This window comes from Trichechus manatus, unplaced genomic scaffold, assembly GCF_000243295.1.
Source record: "Trichechus manatus latirostris isolate Lorelei unplaced genomic scaffold, TriManLat1.0 scaffold00128, whole genome shotgun sequence".
NCBI lineage: Eukaryota > Metazoa > Chordata > Mammalia > Sirenia > Trichechidae > Trichechus > Trichechus manatus.
Window position 1 is genome coordinate 1,537,717 of NW_004444064.1, and position 19,017 is coordinate 1,556,733.

The 19,017-nt window shown below is 49.5% G+C and overlaps 1 protein-coding gene across 1 annotated transcript in view; it reads left to right on the forward strand.

Moving 5' to 3' along the window:
- OBSCN (obscurin, cytoskeletal calmodulin and titin-interacting RhoGEF) overlaps positions 1-19,017 on the forward strand; it is a 172,404-nt gene that overhangs the window by 120,093 nt on the left and 33,294 nt on the right. The window contains 9 exon segments of the mRNA XM_012557952.1: positions 610-810; positions 942-1,024; positions 1,579-1,752; positions 2,755-2,911; positions 3,519-3,635; positions 3,731-3,895; positions 4,033-4,191; positions 4,594-4,771; positions 5,603-5,716. Coding sequence (XP_012413406.1) covers positions 610-810; positions 942-1,024; positions 1,579-1,752; positions 2,755-2,911; positions 3,519-3,635; positions 3,731-3,895; positions 4,033-4,191; positions 4,594-4,771; positions 5,603-5,716 — 1,348 coding nt within the window.

The following is a 19,017-nucleotide window of genomic DNA, read 5'->3' on the forward strand; positions in this document are numbered from 1 at the left end:
CCCCACACAGGATGGCTTCCTTCTCTATGTAATGCCCATTGACCCCCAAGTTAAAAGAAAAGAGGGAAGGAAAAGAAAGAAACAGTGCTTTCTAGAGTGCTCCAAGAGCGCAGAAAAGGACAGGACCCCGGAGGGGACCAGAGCCCCCAGAGGGGACCAGAGCCCCCGGAGGGGACCAGAGCCCCCACGGGCCTCGTGGGGTAGCAGGCTCTGGGTCTGGCCTGGAATGGTGGTCCTCACCACCCAGTGACTGCAGCGAGCCTGCCTGCTGGTAAAATCCATTTGTTTGTTCATTCCTTCATTCGTTCAGACGATGCATCTGGTGCCTACTGTTCGTGTTAGGGTTAGGGGTGCTATGTTTGTGCATTTGTAGGGTCACAGGGAAACAGGCAGTGAGCGAGAACCAAGGATAGGCAGCCTTGACCTGGGGGGAAGGCATGGGTTACCCACATTCCTGCTGTTCTCGTGGAGGTGGGAGCCAGCAGGTGTGTGGAATGATTTCTGGGCCAGCCCCTGCCCTGCAGGTTGGGGTCTCTGAGGACCCCAGGGGTTGTTGGGGCCTTGGGAGGCCTGCTTAGCCTTCTCTGCGTTTTTCTGACTCCCACCCAGATCTTTGACATCTATGTGGTCACGGCCGACTACCTTCCACTGGGGGCAGAGCAGGACGCCATCACGCTGAGGGAGGGCCAGTATGTGGAGGTCCTGGACTCCGCACACCCACTGCGCTGGCTTGTGCGCACCAAGCCCACCAAGTCCAGCCCCTCACGGCAAGGCTGGGTGTCGCCCGCCTACCTGGACAGGAGGCTCAAGGTGCCTGGGGCCTGAGGTGGGGGTAGGGGAAGCAACAGCAAGCCTGACCCCTTTCTGGCCCTGCCCACGGCCCTGCCACCTTGTGGTGGCGCAGGCAGGCCACTGTATGACCCAGTCCTGGTTCTCACCAGCTCTCGCCCGAGTTGGGGACTGCCGAGGCTCCTGAGTTCCCTGGGGAGGTCATGTCTGAGGACGAATACAAGATGAGGCTGAGGTGAGAGGTGGGTTGGGTGGGAGAGGGCTGCCCTGGGCTCACGGTGCGCTCTGACGCTTGCCCTCATACGGGGCTCAGGCCCTGGCTTTGGAGGGCGTTAGGGTCCTGGCCATAGTGTTTTATGGGAAATCTGGAACCCTTTGGGAACTTCTGAATAGCTAATTCCACAGCCGCCTCCTGGGGATGGAGCTGAGGCCGAAGGAAAGCAGGCCAGGGGCCTGACTCTGCTCCTGGCTCCTGGTGTTCACTGTGGGCTCACGCTGAGCAGGCTTGGGGCTGTAGGAGTCCTTGCCTCAGGACCTCACAGCGGCAGGGGCAGCCTTGCCAGGGCGGGAGGCGTGTGAGGCCATATGCTGTCTTGCCCGTTTATGACGGTAGGTGGCAGGCTGCACTCAATAAGGAGATGGAAATAGAGGGAGTTGCCGAGTCCAGGCCCCCGTCTAGCAGGTGAAGAGACAGGCCTGGAGAGGGGACAGACTTTGCCTCCAAGCACACGGTGCCCTGGCCCCAGCACAGGAGGCAGGCCCCCCATGGCCTCCCTCTCGCTCCCCCAGTTCCGTCATCCAGGACCTGCTGAGCTCGGAGCAGACCTTTGTCAGCATGCTGCAGTTCCTGCAGGCCCACCACATGCAGCACCTGGAGCGCTGTCCCCACGCGCCCGCCGCCGTGGCCAGCCAGAAGGCGGTCATCTTCCGCAACGTGCAGGACATCGGCCACTTCCACAGCAGGTGGGCTGGGTGCTCCACATACAGGTGGACCCAGGGGCCGGCCCTTGTGGTGGGCGGGCAAGAGGCGACAGCTAGAGCAGGAGCAGAGGAGGTGAGAACCGGTGCGCTGACGTGACCCCGTCAGTGCACACCTGTGTACCCTGAGGAGCTTCCACGAGGACACCTGCAGTATACCTGCCTGCTGACGAGTGTGCCTCATGTCCAGGTGTGTGCACACCTGCACACACACATCTGCACACACATGCATGCCTGTGCAATGTGCATACAGAATACATATGCATACACATGTATGTTCTCAGACCTGTACACAGTGCCTATGTGCGTGTGCAGTCACGTAAGTGTGCATGCTGCATGTACCTTCGAACCTGCGAATACATGTACACATCTGCATATGTGTGCACACCAACACACATGTGTATACCTGCAAATACACACACATGCCAGCATACATGTGCGCACCATCTGTGCATACACATCCACCCATACACACGTGTGCACATGCATACGATGTACTGCTGCATGCATGTACACACACACATGCATGTCTGCACGCACACACCTGAAACGCATGTCAACATGCACACATACACGCCTCACACACATGCATTCATGTATGTGCACACTCACCCACACACGTGCACACTGCACACGTGTCCACCCACACAGACACGCACACCCACACCCATGTTCATACCTACCACATGCACACACACATGCGTGCTTACACCCGTGTACATATGTACATGTGCTCACTTGTACACACACGCACACCTGCATACACACACACCCATACGCACACGCCCCCTGCAGCCTGGCACTGACTCTCAGCTCTCCAGGACTGCCAGGAAACCAGCCCTTGGGCAGGGCTCTACCTGTTTCCTCCCGAAGCTGAAGGCTCAGGGCTGGGTGGGCGGGGCAGGTGGCAGGTCCTGATGTCACTCGAGGCCCCTCTGGCTTTGCTGGGCCTGGACCTCACCCCTGACTGCCGTCCCCGCCACGCAGCTTCCTGAAGGAGCTGCAGAAGTGTGACAGTGATGATGACGTGGCCATGTGCTTCATCAAGAACAAGGCAGCCTTTGCGAAGTACCTGGAGTTCCTGGTGGGCCGTGTGCAGGCCGAGTCGGTGGTTGTCAGCACGGCTGTCCAGGAGTTCTACAAGGTGCCACCTGCCCCCAGCCTGGAGGAGCCCCAGCCCTGCCCGCCCCACCCTGCTCCTAGGCCTCCAGTTTTCAGCTCACCCCAGCCGCCCCGTGAGGCCCATCCATCATCCACCAAGCCCGTGTTCATCTTCTCTGAGCCTCAGCCCCCACCACAGCCCTGCCTAGACCCCTCCTTGGGCCCTGGCCTCGTGAGGAAAGCGGACAGAGCCCACCCCCCAGATCTACACTCCCCGGGCTGCTTGTTCCACCTGCCTGAGCCTCATGCCCCCCACCTGTCTGAGGGTGACGCTGACTGTTGCCCAGTATGGGTGAGGGCTAATGAGTCCCATGGGTTGCTGGTCCTGTGGGTAGGCCACTCCCGAGGCCCTGGTCCATCAGCTCTCCAGGGCCCTCCCTGCACTGCCAGCCACTCCAGGCCTGGTGGGGTGGCGGGGTGGGCAGCGTCCCCTGACTCCTGTCTTCATCCCTGCCCCCTGGGGCCCCACACAAGTCCCGGCCTCCGCCTGTCCTCCTCAGAGCCTGCGTGGCTCCAGGCTGGGTGCGTGCAGTGGGGTCCTTCCGGGACTTCCCGTCCCTGCCCTGAGACCCGCCCTGTGGTTCTGACAGAAATACGCTGAGGAGGTGCTGTGTGCGGCAGACCCCTCGCAGCCCCCGCCTCCGCCGCTGCAGCATTACCTGGAGCAGCCCACCGAGCGGATCCAGCAGTACCAGACCATCCTCAAGGTGCGCAGGCCCTGCCGCTGCCCTGCCCCCGGCCCCGTTCCTGTCTCCCGGCTCAGGGGCCGCAGCCTCTGACCCACCTCCTTGCTGCGTGGCAGGACCTGATCCGTAACAAGGCGAGGAACGGGCAGAACTGCGCGCTGCTGGAACAGGCCTACGCCATGGTGTCGGCCCTGCCCCAGCGCGCCGAGAACAAGCTGCACGTGTCACTCATAGAGAACTACCCGGGCACCCTGGAGGCCCTGGGCGAGCCCATGCGGCAGGTCTGGCCGCGACCCTCCCCCATGTTTCCTCGGGGTGCCAGTGCGGGGCTCTGGATGGTGGAGGGTGGGGTGCACGGGGCGGGAGGGCTGTACCCTGGTGAGGGGGACTCCCTGACCACACCTGACCGCATCCCCAGGGCCACTTCATTGTGTGGGAAGGGGCGCCCGGTGCCCGGATGCCCTGGAAAGGGCACAACCGCCATGTCTTCCTCTTCCCCAACCACCTGGTGATCTGTAAGCCCAAGCGGGACTCGAGGACCGACACCTTCAGCTATGTCTTCAGGAATATGATGAAGGTTTGCGGGGCTGCCGGGTGGCCACTGGACCGTTCTATAGAAAGTGGGGCTGTGCGGGAAGGAGGGCCGTGTCCCGTCCACGGAGGTTCCTGGTGCCCAGGCAAGGACAGAGACTGATACCAGAGGCCAGTCCTGGGGCTGCTGTCCCAGAGGGAGCCTCAGGACGGCCCCGGGGGGCTCAGGGCCTTTCCCTGCTCTTCTCCGTGGGCAGAGTCCCAGCTCTGGCAGCAGCCCCCAGGTCCCGTGTCCTGGAGGGATCCGTGGGCAGCTAGGGCAGGAGCGAGGAGGTGAGAGCGCTGTGCTGACATGGCCCCATTGGTGCACACCTCTACCTGGACGCATACCCTCGGGAGCATGGGCACCTGCTGCACGCTGACTGCCCTCCCGCTGATGCCCCCCCAGCTGAGCAGCATCGACCTGAACGACCAGGTGGAGGGTGACGATCGTGCTTTCGAGGTGTGGCACGAGCGAGAGGACTCGGTACGCAAGTACCTGCTGCAGGCACGCACGGTCATCATCAAGAACTCGTGGGTGAAGGAGATCTGCAGCATCCAGCAGCGCCTGGCCCTGCCCGTCTGGCGTGAGTGCCTCCTGGGTGGGGGTGGGAGGCCCTTGGGTGCCCAACTGTCTGGCTCGGGTGCCACCCAGACCGGCGCGTCCCTGAAGCCTGGGGTGCCTGAATGCTCGGCCCTTGCCCCACTCCCTGGGTAGGCACAATAGGCTGGGCCCTTTCTTGCGGGGAGACAGCTTGGTCCTCACCCTGGGTCAGCTCAGTGTGGGCGCAATGGCTGCAGCCCCGGGGCCTGAAGCCAGCCTGACCTCCATGGTGCCCCCTCCCCAAGGCCTCTCACTCACTCAGCGTTCCAGCCAATTTGACATCAGGTCCCCTCAAGCTGGGTGTTAGCTGACCGTGACCTGAGCGTGGGGAGGAGGACAGGAACCCCCCTGGAGGCCTTGGGTCACACAGAGTAGGGCCAAGAGACAGGCGGTGTCCTGGGCTCTGTGCACAGGGCCCTGGAGCAGAGTTCAGGGAGCGGAGACGCTCTAGCAGCCCTGGGCCTCACTCTCCCGACAGTGGTCCAGGGACAGATAGCCGCTCCCCATCCAACCCGGTGGGCGAACACGCTCCTTTTCACCGTCCCCACCACTCCCCACTAACACCCAGCCTGTCTCGCTCAACCTCGGCTCCCACCGGCCCCTGAGTGTGGGGCCCTGGGTGAAGACACTGAGGTCGGTCCCTCTAGCAACCCTGTCCTCTGACGTGGGCTTCCGAAAAGCAAGAAGTCGGGCCCTGAAATCTGACACAGGGACGGGCATCGGTCTCCCCAGGGCTGCCCAGGCTCCACTCAGGCCCACTCATGAGCCCAGACGCCCCCACAGAGGTCTAGAGCCCCGCCCTGTGTGTCCTCAGGTCCCCCGGATTTCGAAGAGGAGCTGGCAGACTGCACAGCTGAGCTGGGGGAGACAGTCAAGCTGGCCTGCCTTGTGACAGGCACGCCCAAGCCCATCGTCAGCTGGTACAAAGGTAGGCTCCACGCTGGGGATCCCCACCCCCGTGTCGGGGCTTCCCAACCAAGGCTGCTGCCTGCCCGGGAGACAGGCCAAGACAGAGCTGGGACAGGTGCAGGTCTGGCCAGAGTGGGCCTGGAGGGTCCCCCTGGGCCAGGAGCAGGAGGGCAGGCTACCTGATCACTCGCCCACCCCTGAATCAACGGCAGCCTGGTGAACGCAGCACAAGTGGACGTGGTGGCGCAGAGGAGAGCAGTGCTCAGGCCTGCGTGAGGACACTAACATGGTGGCCCACCCACCAGAGTCCCATGCATTGGTTCATCAGTTAAGAAACGCCTGTCGAGCACCCGGGCGCTGTTCTAGGTGCTGGGAGAGAGCAGCGAGACAGACCTAATTAGGGGACGGATACATGAGCGTGTGACAAAGTCAGCCACTTATGTGGCCATCAGGAGACGCCAGCCCGGGCCTCTCTCAGGTGGCCACGTTAGAAGAGCTCAGAGGGCTGGCGAGTCAGCCACAAGAGGCCTTGGGTGGGTGGGCACAGGTGGAGGCCCTGAGACAGGCAGAACTCCGGGCATCGGGGTGGCATTCATGGCCAGATGAACAGAATGAACCACGGGGGATGAGGGCAGTGATGATGCTGGGCCTTGGGGGTGTCAAAAAGCAATCAAAGCACAAAGATTAAATCACACAGGGTTTGTTCAAGCAGTTTATTTGTATGCACATAGGGAAAACTTCCTGTTCAGAGAAACAAAGGGTTCCATCTTAGATTGGCTACAATGAGAATTATAAAGAGAAAGGAGCAAGTACAGAGAAGCATATTAGCTGTTGTCTAACCTTAACACAAATCATGGTTTCTTTCTTTCCTGAGATTGCCAGGCAGGCTTTGGGACCTGGCCGAAATAGCTCGATCACTCAGAAAACTCCAAAGGATTAGAATCGTCTTTTCGGGAAACAAAGGCAAAGATTAAGTTCACTCTGCGGTGAAGTTAAATTCTTTGCACAAGGTGGACATGGACTCATGGTTGTCACAGATGTCTTATCCCAGAAGGGGTTGCAGATTTTATGGTCACCATGTCTCCACCCTGTCTCCTTGTTAGCAACATGAGTACATTCCACATTGGTCAGTGACCTCCGTGAGTTTCCTGTGTACTCAGAGGACACGATCAATCTGGGGCCTCAGTTTCCCTTATTATTAACAGTCCCACCTGGGATCATCCTCGCAGGGATACTGAGAGCTTGACCAGATATCTTGGTTGCCACTAGTGGAGATCTTCATCAACACAGTCTGATGCCTGAGCGTGTTGTCCCCCTTGCTTCTGTCGGCTGCTGATGGTGGTACCATTTGTGATCTCAGCGGCTGCTCACGTGCAGTGAAGATCATGAGCTCACACATGTTAGGAAGGTGACTATACTCCATGACTAAGTGGACAATACCCAAGGTTTGAAAAATTCCCCTGAGCCAAAGACCCAGAACTGAAATTTAGCTAGGGGAATAAATGCCATGGTGCTTCTGGTTTTACTTTGGCCAATTCAGCAGCTAAGTTGTGGCACTGAATTTTCTAATTCTAATGCTACTATCTCTAATACCATTTTTTTTAAATTGTGCTTTAAGTGAAAGTTTACAATTCAAGTTAGTCTCCCATACAAAAATTCATACATACATTGTTTTGTGACCCTAATTGGCTCTCCCTATACTGTACTGTGACAACACATTCCTCCTTCCCACCCCGGATTTCCCATGTCCATTCAACCAGCTCCTGACCCTCTCTGCCTTCTCATCTCGCCTCCGGGCAGGAGCTGCCCGTTCGGTCTCATGTATCTACTTGAGCTAAGAAGCACACTCTTCATGAGTATCATTTCATATCCTATAGTCCAGTCTAATCTTTGTCTGAAGACTTGGCCTCGGGAATGGTTTTAGTTCTGGGTTGACAGAGAATCCGGGGGCCATGCTTTCGGGGGTTCCTCTAGTCTCAGTCAGACCATTAAGTCTGGTCTTTTTACTAGCATTTGAGTTCTGCACCCTACTTCTCTTCTGCTCCATCAGGGACCCTCTGTTGTGTTCCCTGTCAGGGCAGTCATTGGTGGTAGCCAGGCACCATCTAGTTCTTCTGGTCTCAGGCTGATGAAGTCTCTGGTTTACGTGGCCCTTTCTGTCTCTAGAGCTAATACTTTCCTTGTGTCTTTGGTGTTCTTCATTCTCCTTTACTCCAGGTGGGTTGGGACCAATTGATGCATCTTAGATGGCCGCGCGCTAGCTTTTAAGACCACAGATGCCACTCACCAAAATAGGATGCAGAACATTTTCTTAATAAACTTTGTTACACCAGTTGACCTAGATGTCCCCTGAAAGCTGGGTCCCCAGACCTCTGCCCCTGTTACTCTGTTCCTCCAGGTGTTTGTCTTATACCGTTTTTAATATGAAAGTGTATCTCCCAACACAAGACTAAAGGAACTCTTCCCCTAGCTGAGCAACCTATAAGTTTACTTTCCGGTTAGAGATTCTGTTAAACTTCAACTTAGTGCTGCGTCTAAATGGGCAATAGTTTGTTCTCTTGTTTTTACATTGTTGGTCTATTTTTCCCTTTGGGTGACTGATTACATGTAGACACATAGGTAAAAGCTCTGTAACAAGAACCAGCTCAATCTGCAGGTAGAAAACAAAACCAGTAGTTGTAGATAGTTCACACAGATGTAAAACAGCTCAAAGACAATGAACAACACCAGAATCTGACAGCCCACAGGGCTTGCTGTAATTTTCTATTGAAACATAAACTTTCTCTCTGCAGTCACCCTCCTTTGATCAAAAGACAATCTCAAAGCAGAGTTATCCTTGATCTAAAAATAAGGCTGTCCATCACCATTTACATGGTGCAGCAAGAGTGGTAATTTATCACATGGCCTTCTAAGTCTGCTTTGCTGGGAATTTTCATAAGGAGTCTCAGATTGAGCTCATAACAGCCTCTTGAGGCTAGGAAGCCAAGCCGAGAACTTGTCACCAGATTTCACCTATAGTACTCACAGTTTTGGGTGAGTTCCTCTCTTTTCAAGGTCCCAAAATATCATAAGGTTCCTGGGCCTGCCAGGAAGTAACCTTCCTTACTCACCTGTAAGGCTGGGGACCTGGAAGCCAGGTATAGGCCAGTTTCCCTGGGAGGACTTTGTAAACACTGGCTCCGTAAAGTCAACCTTAGCTCCTTAAAAGTGTCTTGTTATACCTGATCTTATGAGCATCATTTTTAAATATGATGTTCTAATCAAAGCTTGGTTATATAACCAAGGTTTCCAGTTATGTCCAATTAAGTTCTTACCAAACTTATGTAAATAATTCCATTGCTATAAAATTAAGAACGCTCATTAAGAGTTTTCCAATTCCAGAGGATCAGGCGGAGAGAAAAAGATAAACATTTCATTTTTGTTCACAACAGCGTGTTGTTGTTGTTAGGTACCGTCGAGTCAGTTCTGACTCATAGTGACCCTACGTACAACAGAATGAAACACTGCCCTGTCCTGTGCCATCCTCATAATCGTTGTTATACTCGAGCCCGTTGTTGCAGCCACTGTGTCCATCTATCTCGTTGAGGGTTGTCTTCTTTTTTGTTGACCCTCTGCTTTACCAAGTATGATGTCCACATCATTAAGGTCAGCTCTACTTTGAGGAGGCAGCTTTTCCCCAGTCATCTTTTGAGTGCCTTCCAACCTGAGAGGCTCATCTTCCAGCACTATATCAGACAATGTTCTGCTGCTATTCATAAGGTTTTCACTGGCTAATTCTTTGCAAAAGTAGACCGCTGGGTCCTTCTTCCTAGTTTGTCTTAGTCTGGAAGCTCAGCTGAAACCTGTCTTTCATGGATGACCCTGCTGGTATTTGAATACTGGTGGCATAGCTTCCAGCAAGCAACATGCAAGCCCCCACAGTACGACAGACTGACAGACACATGACAATAGCATAGTCTACTAAATTATCATGAGTTACAGTTAAGAAAAAGAGATTCTTTATATTTGGAAAAGAGAACATTAAACAGCAGTACTCTAAACAAAACCTATAATAATCTTTCAGTCCACTCAGTTGTATGTGATGAATTTCTGTTCCACTCAGTCTTTGGTTTGCCATCTCATGCACCCCTCAGTTTCTCCACGAGAGTTCTGGAAATCTTGATTCAGTCCAGTTGTTCAAGCTAGTGTCATTGGGAGTCTATGCACAAAATATTTGGTATAGTCTTTTTCGTAGGTCTCTGAGGTAGTCTCTCTTTGTTGAGATACTCTGGCACTTTCAAGGCATCATCAAAGTAAAAAAAAACTGTAGATGATAAGTCTTGAAACCGCCACGGGTAACTTACCATTTAACAATTTTTAAAAGTGAAAGAGCTGATGAGAATTTATTACAAAAATAATGCAGTTGATGAGGAAATTTGATTGTTTCTGTGGTATGCAAAGCAAAATAAAGTCAATTCAAAAAATTTTAGATAGAAGAATATCTCTGAGCATAATGATTAACCCTATTTTCAAAGAAGAGTGGATATTATACCTAATTTATGAAAATGTGTGAACATAATCTTTAGAGAGAAAGGAACTTCAGACATAACATGTAATGATCCTGAAACATAACGTAAATGATACCAAGTACATAGTTACTTGGTATATAGTTGGAAACCCTGGTGGCGTAGTGGTTAAGAGCTACGGCTGCTAACCAAAAGGTCGGCAGTTTGAATCCACCAGGCGTTCCTTGGAAACCCTATGGGGCAGTTCTACTCTGTCCTATACGGTCGCTGTGAGTCGGAATTGACGGCAACGGATTAAGTATATAGTTAGGCTACATCAAGAATATACCAGGATTATCAAGTAAAGAGATCTGGTAACCTGGAGTAGGTTCTAACCATCTGAATATTAGTAAAACTCCATAGGTTAGCGCTGTAAATCCCTAGTTGAAAACCACCGGCCTAGATGATGCTAGATTCACATTAACGTCGCCACCAAGTTAACAATTAAAAAAAGTAACTGAATGATGACTGATAATACTATACTTTTGTTGTCTAATATCAGGTAAAATATCTCCAGGACACAGCAAGGACCCTGACACCCATACAGATTTTAACCTGAAGAAATTAGGCATGTTCTCAGATTTGACAACACTTCTCATGCTACTCATAACACATCAAAAAACTGAATTATTTCTAGCACTTCTCCCCGTACAAAGTGGGAAAAAACAAATCTTTTATGCCTTTCCGGGGGACTTCTGGGAGGGTTAGACTTGGAAGGGTGAAATACCAAACGCTGTCAGGAGTTTTTAACATTTAGTTAAGTAGGGTCGTAGGTCACTGAGAAAGCCCTTGGATAACTATTTACTGAAGTGACAATAAAAGCATCTTTTAAAAGTAAATATAGAAGATAATATGATTGTAAAAACCCTTAGACTTGGTTTTCGTAAACCATCGAGGGCCTGATAAGGTCAGCTCAAGCTCGGGAGCTTATTCTGATGAAGCGCAGAATCTTTGCCTTTTTGGCAGATTACACAGAAGATACAATTCACCTTTTACTTCTTAATAAGGAAAAAAGAAAAAATAAACCAAGCCCGTTGCCATCGAGTTGATTCTGACTCATAGTGACCCTCTAGGACAGACTAGAATTGCCCCATAGGGTTTTCTTGGCTGTAAATCTTTTCGGAAGCAGACTGCTACATCTTTCTCCAGCCCAGCGGCTGGTGAGTTTGAACCACTGAGCTTTTGGTTAGCAGACAAGCACTTAACCACTGTGCCACTAGTACTAAGAGCAACCCAGTAATTAAAGAAAATTTTGTCATTTTAACAGAGAGAAAACTACATTTTACTTTACATGCTATTTGATACTAAAGTTCTTTTAAAATCTTATAAGTAAACCTATCAAATCTTAGTTTTGATTCTAAGAAGTAACATTTCTTGTAGCACTACTTCTTAAAGTGTCAAAAAAAAAAACAAAACCATGAGCACATTTATTAGCAGACCCAAATATAAAGATAAAAAGCATTTTGGTGGCATATAAAAATAAAAAAGCAGAAGTACATAAACTTAAATAATAATGAATATCCATAAATTAACTCAATTTACTATCAGTCCAAGGTTTTAAGTTACCTAAAGAACTTGGAAATTTTCTTGAAGCCATAAAACGTAATTCCTGTTGAAATAAATTTTGTTATAATTATGATACTGTTTGTTTAAACACAAATTTATATTTTTCATAACCTTAAATATTTAGTAGAAGTAATGCTAGCTTGTTCTATCAGTAAACTTGTATGAGTTAGGAGAAGCATACCCAAGTAGAATAAAAATGTACACTTATATTATACTTAACAATGGTGACTCAGAGAAAACGTAGCTGTTTTTATTAAACTAAAATTATGAAACTTGTCTAGTTTGCCTAAGATTTATCTAAATTATGTGAACTTCAATTTTTAAAAAGTTTCTGGACTAATGTCTATAATACCTCTTTTTTAAGTTTGGAAACATTTGAGGTTTAATGTTCTTAATTTCTGGGACTTTTAGGAATATTCATTTTATATAAGTACTTATTTATCTCTAAACCAATCAGAATAAAAGCTTCTTGAAGGGATATTATAATTTTATTTGGTAATAACATCTGGAAGTAGGAAAATATTGCACATACATAACCTTATCTTCTGCATGCTTCAAGGAATCTTTTTTCTTTTTTAAGAATAGTTTTGTGTTTCTGAAGCTTCATTACATCACTCAAAATAAGTACCCCTTCCTTTTCTCAGTGCACTTTTAAAATGAACTAATTTATATGAGAAAATGTTTCCCAAAGTGATCGTTGAAGGCCCAAGTCATCTTTAGTGAAATTATACCATTTAGAAAGTTAGGCACAGAATTAGCAATGAGAGAACACATAGGAAGCAGTTTTTCCTAATCTTTTTTTCTTTTTTAAGAATAATTTTGTGTTTCTGAAGCCTCATTATATCAATCGAAATAAGTACCCCTTCCTTTTTTCAGTGGACTTTTAAAATGAACTAATTTATATGAAAAAAAAACTTTCCCAAAGTGATCATTGAAGGCCCAAGTCATCTTTAGTGAAATTATGCCATTTAGAAAGTTAGGCACAGAATTAGCAATGAGAGAACACCTAGGAAGCAGTTTTTCCTAGAAGAGGAGAGGACTGAGACTTAAATGAACCTGTGAGAGCTGTCAGCAGTTGGTCTCGGACCCCCAACCTGGTGGCCGGTAGAAAACTAAAGAGAATGCTCTTTCTGGATCGAAGCCAAACTGAGATGGAAGGAGAACCTTATCTGGCTTTGTAGGTGACCCACAGCAGAGTGGATGCTGGTCTGGGGACAACCAGGACTCATTGGTCTACGAAGCCAGCTTGAACGAGAGGTTTATAGGGCCTGTATGCCTCTGTTCTGCCCTATGATTCACCTTTTTATGACAATCAACAATTTTAGACAGCACAACACTTCTAGACAGCACAATAAAAACAAAGCAAACAGAAACGCAGTTCCCTACAGTGAGTTATCTTCAGTAAGGTTGACCTATTTTGACAGAAAAACAAAACAAAACAGGTTCTGGATCTATAATTGTTAAACATATAACTTGCTAAAATCCCAGATGGAGGAGTCCCAGACCTTCTGGACTCAACTGAACCCATTTTAAAAACTACCTGAGGCCTCTGTGGGACCCAATCCAACTTTCTTTATCAGACCCAATCCAAGGAGAGTGTTTGAATAAAGCAAATGGGAACAATAACGAAACCTGGATGCCAAACAGAAGTTCCCCAAAGTGCCACTGCAAGTTCAACCCTTGATATAGCCAACTGACTTCCAAGAAACATGCAGCTCTGGAATGAGAACAGAAGAAGCCCATGTTAGAATCCCTAAGATGAGGTCCCCGTCAAACAGCTGTCTGAAGGCACAGGATTCATGCACTTTACCCCAAATAGAATGAAAGCATGACTTACTAAGGAAAAGACATCCAAAATTGTTCAGATATAAACCCAGAGAGTTTAACACAAGTAGAGTGGAACTCTTAATGCAGGAAAAACTCATCAAGTTCTTAGGTTCTGGTGACGGAACAATTGGGCACAAGGGACCCTCATGGGTACTGCATTTGATCTCTCACTAGCAGCGAAGGTTCCTTGGTTGTGTTCTCTGGATCCCACTTCTGGCACCATAACTTTAAAAAAATAAATCACAAAGAGATTAAATCATATAGGGTTTATTCAAGCAATTAATTTGTATGCCTACAGGAAAAACCTCCTGTTCAGAGAAATGGAGGATTCCATCTTAGGTTCGTTACAATGAGAATTTTAAAGAGAAAGGAGTAAATACAGAGTAGAATATTAACTGTTGTCTAACCTCAGCACAATTAAATCATGGTTGTCAACCCAACGGCAACAGGTTTGGTTTTTTTGGTTTCTTCCCTGAGATTGCCAGATGAGCTTTGTGGCCTGGCAGAAATATCTTGATTACTCAGGAAATGCCAAAGGATTAGAATTGTCTCTTCCGGAAACAAAGGCAAAGGCTAGTTTACTCTTTGGTGAAGTTGATTTCTTTGCACAAGGTGAACTTTGAAAGGATTCATGGTTGTCACAGTTGTCTTATCCCAGAGGGGGCTTGAGATTTTATGATCACCATGTCTCACCCCTTTTTCCTTCTTAGCTGTCTGGGTGCATTCCACATTGTTCAGTGACTTTTGTGAATTTCCCATGTACTCAGAAGAACCTATCAATCTGGGGCCTCAGTTTCTTTTATTATAACAGGGGCCATGGCAGGGCCCTTGGTTTTTATTCTGCATGTGATGGGAGCCACGTGAAGGTTTGGAGCAGGAGAGGGACACAGTCTGGTTTCTGTTATCACTTTGACTATAATGTTGGGGATCTTATGTATAAGGCCAATGGGGAAAGCAGAGAAACCAACCCGGAAACCCTGGCAGGAGTAGTGGAGGCTCGGGCCTGGGTTGTGGTAGTGGAAATAGTGATCAATGGTTGGATTCTAGGTGCTTTGAAGGTAGAGCCAACTGAATTTGCAGGTGGACGGGATGGTGGTGTGAGAGAGAAATTGGTGTCCAGGATGACCGCACAGTTTTCATTCTGAATATCCAGGTGATTGGTGGTTCAATTTACAAAGATAGGGGGAGAGGCAGGTTGGTGTGGGGACAGAGCAAGGGCGGGGAAAAGTGAAGAGTTTGGTCTGGGAAGGACCTGTAAAGAATTAAGGTGGCTATGAGGCATCCAAGTGGAGATTTGAGGAGGCAGGTAGGAAAAGTTAATTGGAAGTGCAGGGGAGGGGTCTGGCCTGAGACACAAAATGTGGGAGTCATCTGCACATAGATTGTTTTTAAAACCGCTGGTCAGTGTCAACATGGAATGAGTGTGGAGAGAGGTAAGTTTGAGAATGGAGGCTTGGCATCCTCCAACTTTTAGAGTTTGGAGAGGTGAGGAGACATGAGCAAAGGAAAGGGGAGAGCGGGTACCAGGTGTTTGATCTGTCTCACAAAGCATTTGGGGCAGTTTTACTCCGTCCTATAGGGTCGCTGTGAGTCGGAATTGACCCGATGGCAATGGGTTTGGGGTTTTTTGGTTCATTGTCAGCAGGACTCTGAGCAATGTCTGCAGTGCTGACCTCAGCCATATGCCCCCAGAGTCCCAGATCCCGCCAGCTGAATAAACTCCACAAAGCCAGGTGGCTTTCTTCTTAAACTTCTGACTGACTTCTCCATCAGGCCCAAGGCATTGATCCAAGCACAGCAAGATGTGTCAGCAACCGCATAGACATTGCCTTGGCCCACAAGGAGAAAGTCTAGGGAATTCCGTCATCCATACAACCTTGGTTAATGAGTTGAGGCTGACCCGAGTGTCTTCCAGGGCCTAGTTGGCATCCTCGATCACTTCAGCTAAAGTCAGGGATGAATTTTGTACCACCTTTTCTAGTTGAATGACTTCCATTGTAAGTAAAACCACCCACAATGTACCTATGAATAATCAGTGTTATCCCTCTGGAGGGGACGTTGGTGCATCGGTAGAGTTCTTGCCTTCCATGAGAGAGACCAGGATTTGATACCTGCCAATGCACTTCAGGAAACCCTGGTGGTGTAGTGGTTAAGAGCTACGACTGCTAATCAAAAGGTCAGCAGTTCAAATTCACCAGGTGCTCCTTGGAAACCCTATAGGGCAGTTCTTCTCTATCCTATAGGGTCACTATGAGTCAGAATCAACTTGACAGCAATGGGTTTTGGTTTTAAGGCACTTCATGCTCAGCTCCCACCCGTCTGTCAGTGGAGGCTTTCATGTTGCTGTGATGCTGAATAGGTTTCAGCGGAGCTTCCGCCCTAAGATGGATTAGAAAGAAAGGCCTGGAAGTCTATTTTCAAAAATAAACCAATGAAAACCCTGTGGATCCCTGTGGTCTGATCCATAACCAATCATGGGGATGGCACAGGACTGGGCAGCATTTTCTTTTTAATTTTTTTTATTGTACTTTAGATGAAGGTTTATAGAACAAATAGTCTCCCATTAAACAGTACACGTATTGTTCTGTGACAATGGTTAACAACCCAACGACACGTCAACACTCTCCCTTCTTGACCTTGGGTTCCCTATTACCAGCTTTCCTGTCCCCTCCTGTCTCATAGTCCTTGTCCCTGGGCTGTTGTGCCCCATTAGTCTCATTTTCTTTTATGGGGCTGTCTAAACTTTGGCTGAACAGTTAATCTCAGGAGTAACTTCATTACTGAGCTAAAAGGGTGTCCGGGGGCCATACTCTCAGGGCTTCTCCAGGACTGGGCAGCATTTTGTTCTGCTGTGCATGGGGTTGCCATGAATCAGGGCTGACTCGGTGGCAGCCAGCAACAACAGTCCCTCCAGTAACCAAGGCAGCCTCGTTTTGCAGAGATCTTCATGGTCATCTGAGGGCTCCATGGTTTACCAGTAGGGTTTTCTTGAACACTTGAAGGTCCCTTATCACCCCTGTAAAGTGCAAGTCAGCATGCTCGTGAGAGAGAGGCAGGGTAATGCCTACCTCCCACCCAAGAAGCATAGTCCTGAGAGTACATCTGGTGCACTGGGGATAATTACTGTTGACAAATTTGCCTTCCCACTTCATAGGACACACATCAGCCAAATAGCACAGGTTGACAGTGCCCCCCATGTAGGCTCCCACAGGTTTCCTACAGTGTCTCCTGGGCTAGCTGGTAAACCTCCTGGTTCCCAGTTCAGTCCAAATAATCGAGTCCAGTCCTTGTTTTTGGAGGAACTACCTGAGAGCAGTCAGTTTGTTCTGTCCTGCTGTCCAAGGCACCAGCTGGATTGCATTTGTCCACCTCAGTGGTGACTGAGCATGGGGGTGGAGGTGATACGTAGGGGTGTCTTTCCTGGGACTCGCAGGGGTAGGGCCACCTCGGCCTTCTTGTCACAGCCATTGTGGGGATTGGCAGACCCAGCAGTTAGCTAAATCAAAGGCACTTGCAGCAGCTCGGGAGAGCTGCACCAGGAGAACCATGAAAGTTTGAGATCCCCCCACCCTGAGGTGGTCCATCACGCTCAGACAGGTGCATAGGGCCTTCAGTCGCTCTCAGGTACAGGGAGACCATGTCCCGCTGTCTTAGTCAACTAGTGCTGCTGTAACAGAAATACCACAAGTGGATGGCTGTAACAAACAGAAATTTATTTTCTCACATTTTAGGAGGCTAGAAGTCCAAACTCAGGGTGCCAGCTCCAGGGGAAGGTTTTCTTTATCTGTTTGCTCTGTGGGAAGGTCCTTCTTATCAATCTTCCCCTAGTATAGGAGCTTCTCAATGCACGGACCCCAGGTCTAAAGGACACACTCCCTCCCGGCTCTTGTTTCCTGGTGGTATGAGGTCCTCCATCTCTCTGCTGAAGTCTCTCTTTTATATCTCAAAAGAGACTGACTCAAGACACAACCTAATCCTATGGATTATGTCCTGCCTCATTAATATAAGTGCCTCAAATCCTGCCTCATTAACATCATAGAGGTTAGGATTTACAACACAAAGGATAATTACATCAGATCACAAAGTGGTGGATAGCTACAAGATACTGGGAATCATGGCCTAGCCAAGTTGACACACATTTTTGGGGAACAATTCAATCCATGACCCCCTTCCCCAACTAATTATTCTTCTCCTTGAAGCAACTTAACTCAGGGTAGAGGACAGGATGTTGGGAACATGGATGGAACAAGTAACTCCATGCTACGGAGCAAGGCACAGCCACTTTCAGGTTTACCTGCTCAGCAGCTGCTCGCGACACAGCTGAACAAATAGCCAATGTTGTGGCTCACCCAGAGCGCTCAGCTGAGCAGCGAGCTCATCACCACCCATGCCTCCTAGCTCAGCTCTGGGGACCCCTTGTTTTAACCACCACCTCACTTTGCTTTCCGGGGAGTGGTAGGTTCTGCACTACCTTTTTCGGTAGTGACATTTTTCAGTGGGGTCCACCTTAATGTGAGGCATCTGCTGGCCCATCGTCATGACAACATCTCTTAACCTCTCACCAGGTTTTCATGGGGGGGGTTAACTAACGGAGTCTCCCAAGGAGGCAGGACGGACTGTGAGGATCCCTAGGTTCCTCTGGGTGACTTTCATTGCCCAGTGTGTTATCTGTCCGTGTTACAGCCTCGTCCTGGCGTAGTAAGATCCCAAGTGTCAGTGCCTCACCGTGGTGGCCTCACAGGGGTTTGTCTGTCTCTGAGCCACGACCCACTGAAAAACACTCCGAGATCCTTCGCTGTCATCTCTGGACCTGTCTAAGGCGGGTAGGACAGACGCGGGAGAGGTTGAGCCATGAGACACCCAACTGCCGCCGTTCCTCCTTCACAAGCCTTTGGTGCCTGCCCCCACCTCCCCAGTGAGCCTGTCAGAGTTCAAGCCCAGTTCCTGGTTTCTGTCCCTTCTTTTGAACTCAGTGTAGGTGTGTGTTTCTGGGACTGTGTTCTGAAGAGGGGCTGAGCCTTCATCTGGCCCAGGACGAGCTCTAGTATTTGTTGTTAAAATGGGCCCAACCTGAGGCTGACAGCCAGATTGACATCAAGCCCCTGGAATCTGAGAAGAAAGCATTAACCAAGACACCACGCAGGCTTCGGTCTTTGAACCACTTCTCAGTATTCAGACGGCAACCACCTGCAACAAAGTGTAGGACCATTTATTGCTCAGTTGGCCATACAGTTTGGTCAGCGTATCTGCCACCAGTTCTCACAGACTTCCCTCAAGTCCTGCTGGCTGCTCCCCGGACCCTCTTGTCTCTCTGACAGCAGCCCTTCCTCATCACCAAAATTGTAAATCAGAAACTGAGAAGGGTCTGAGCTTCTACCCTGTT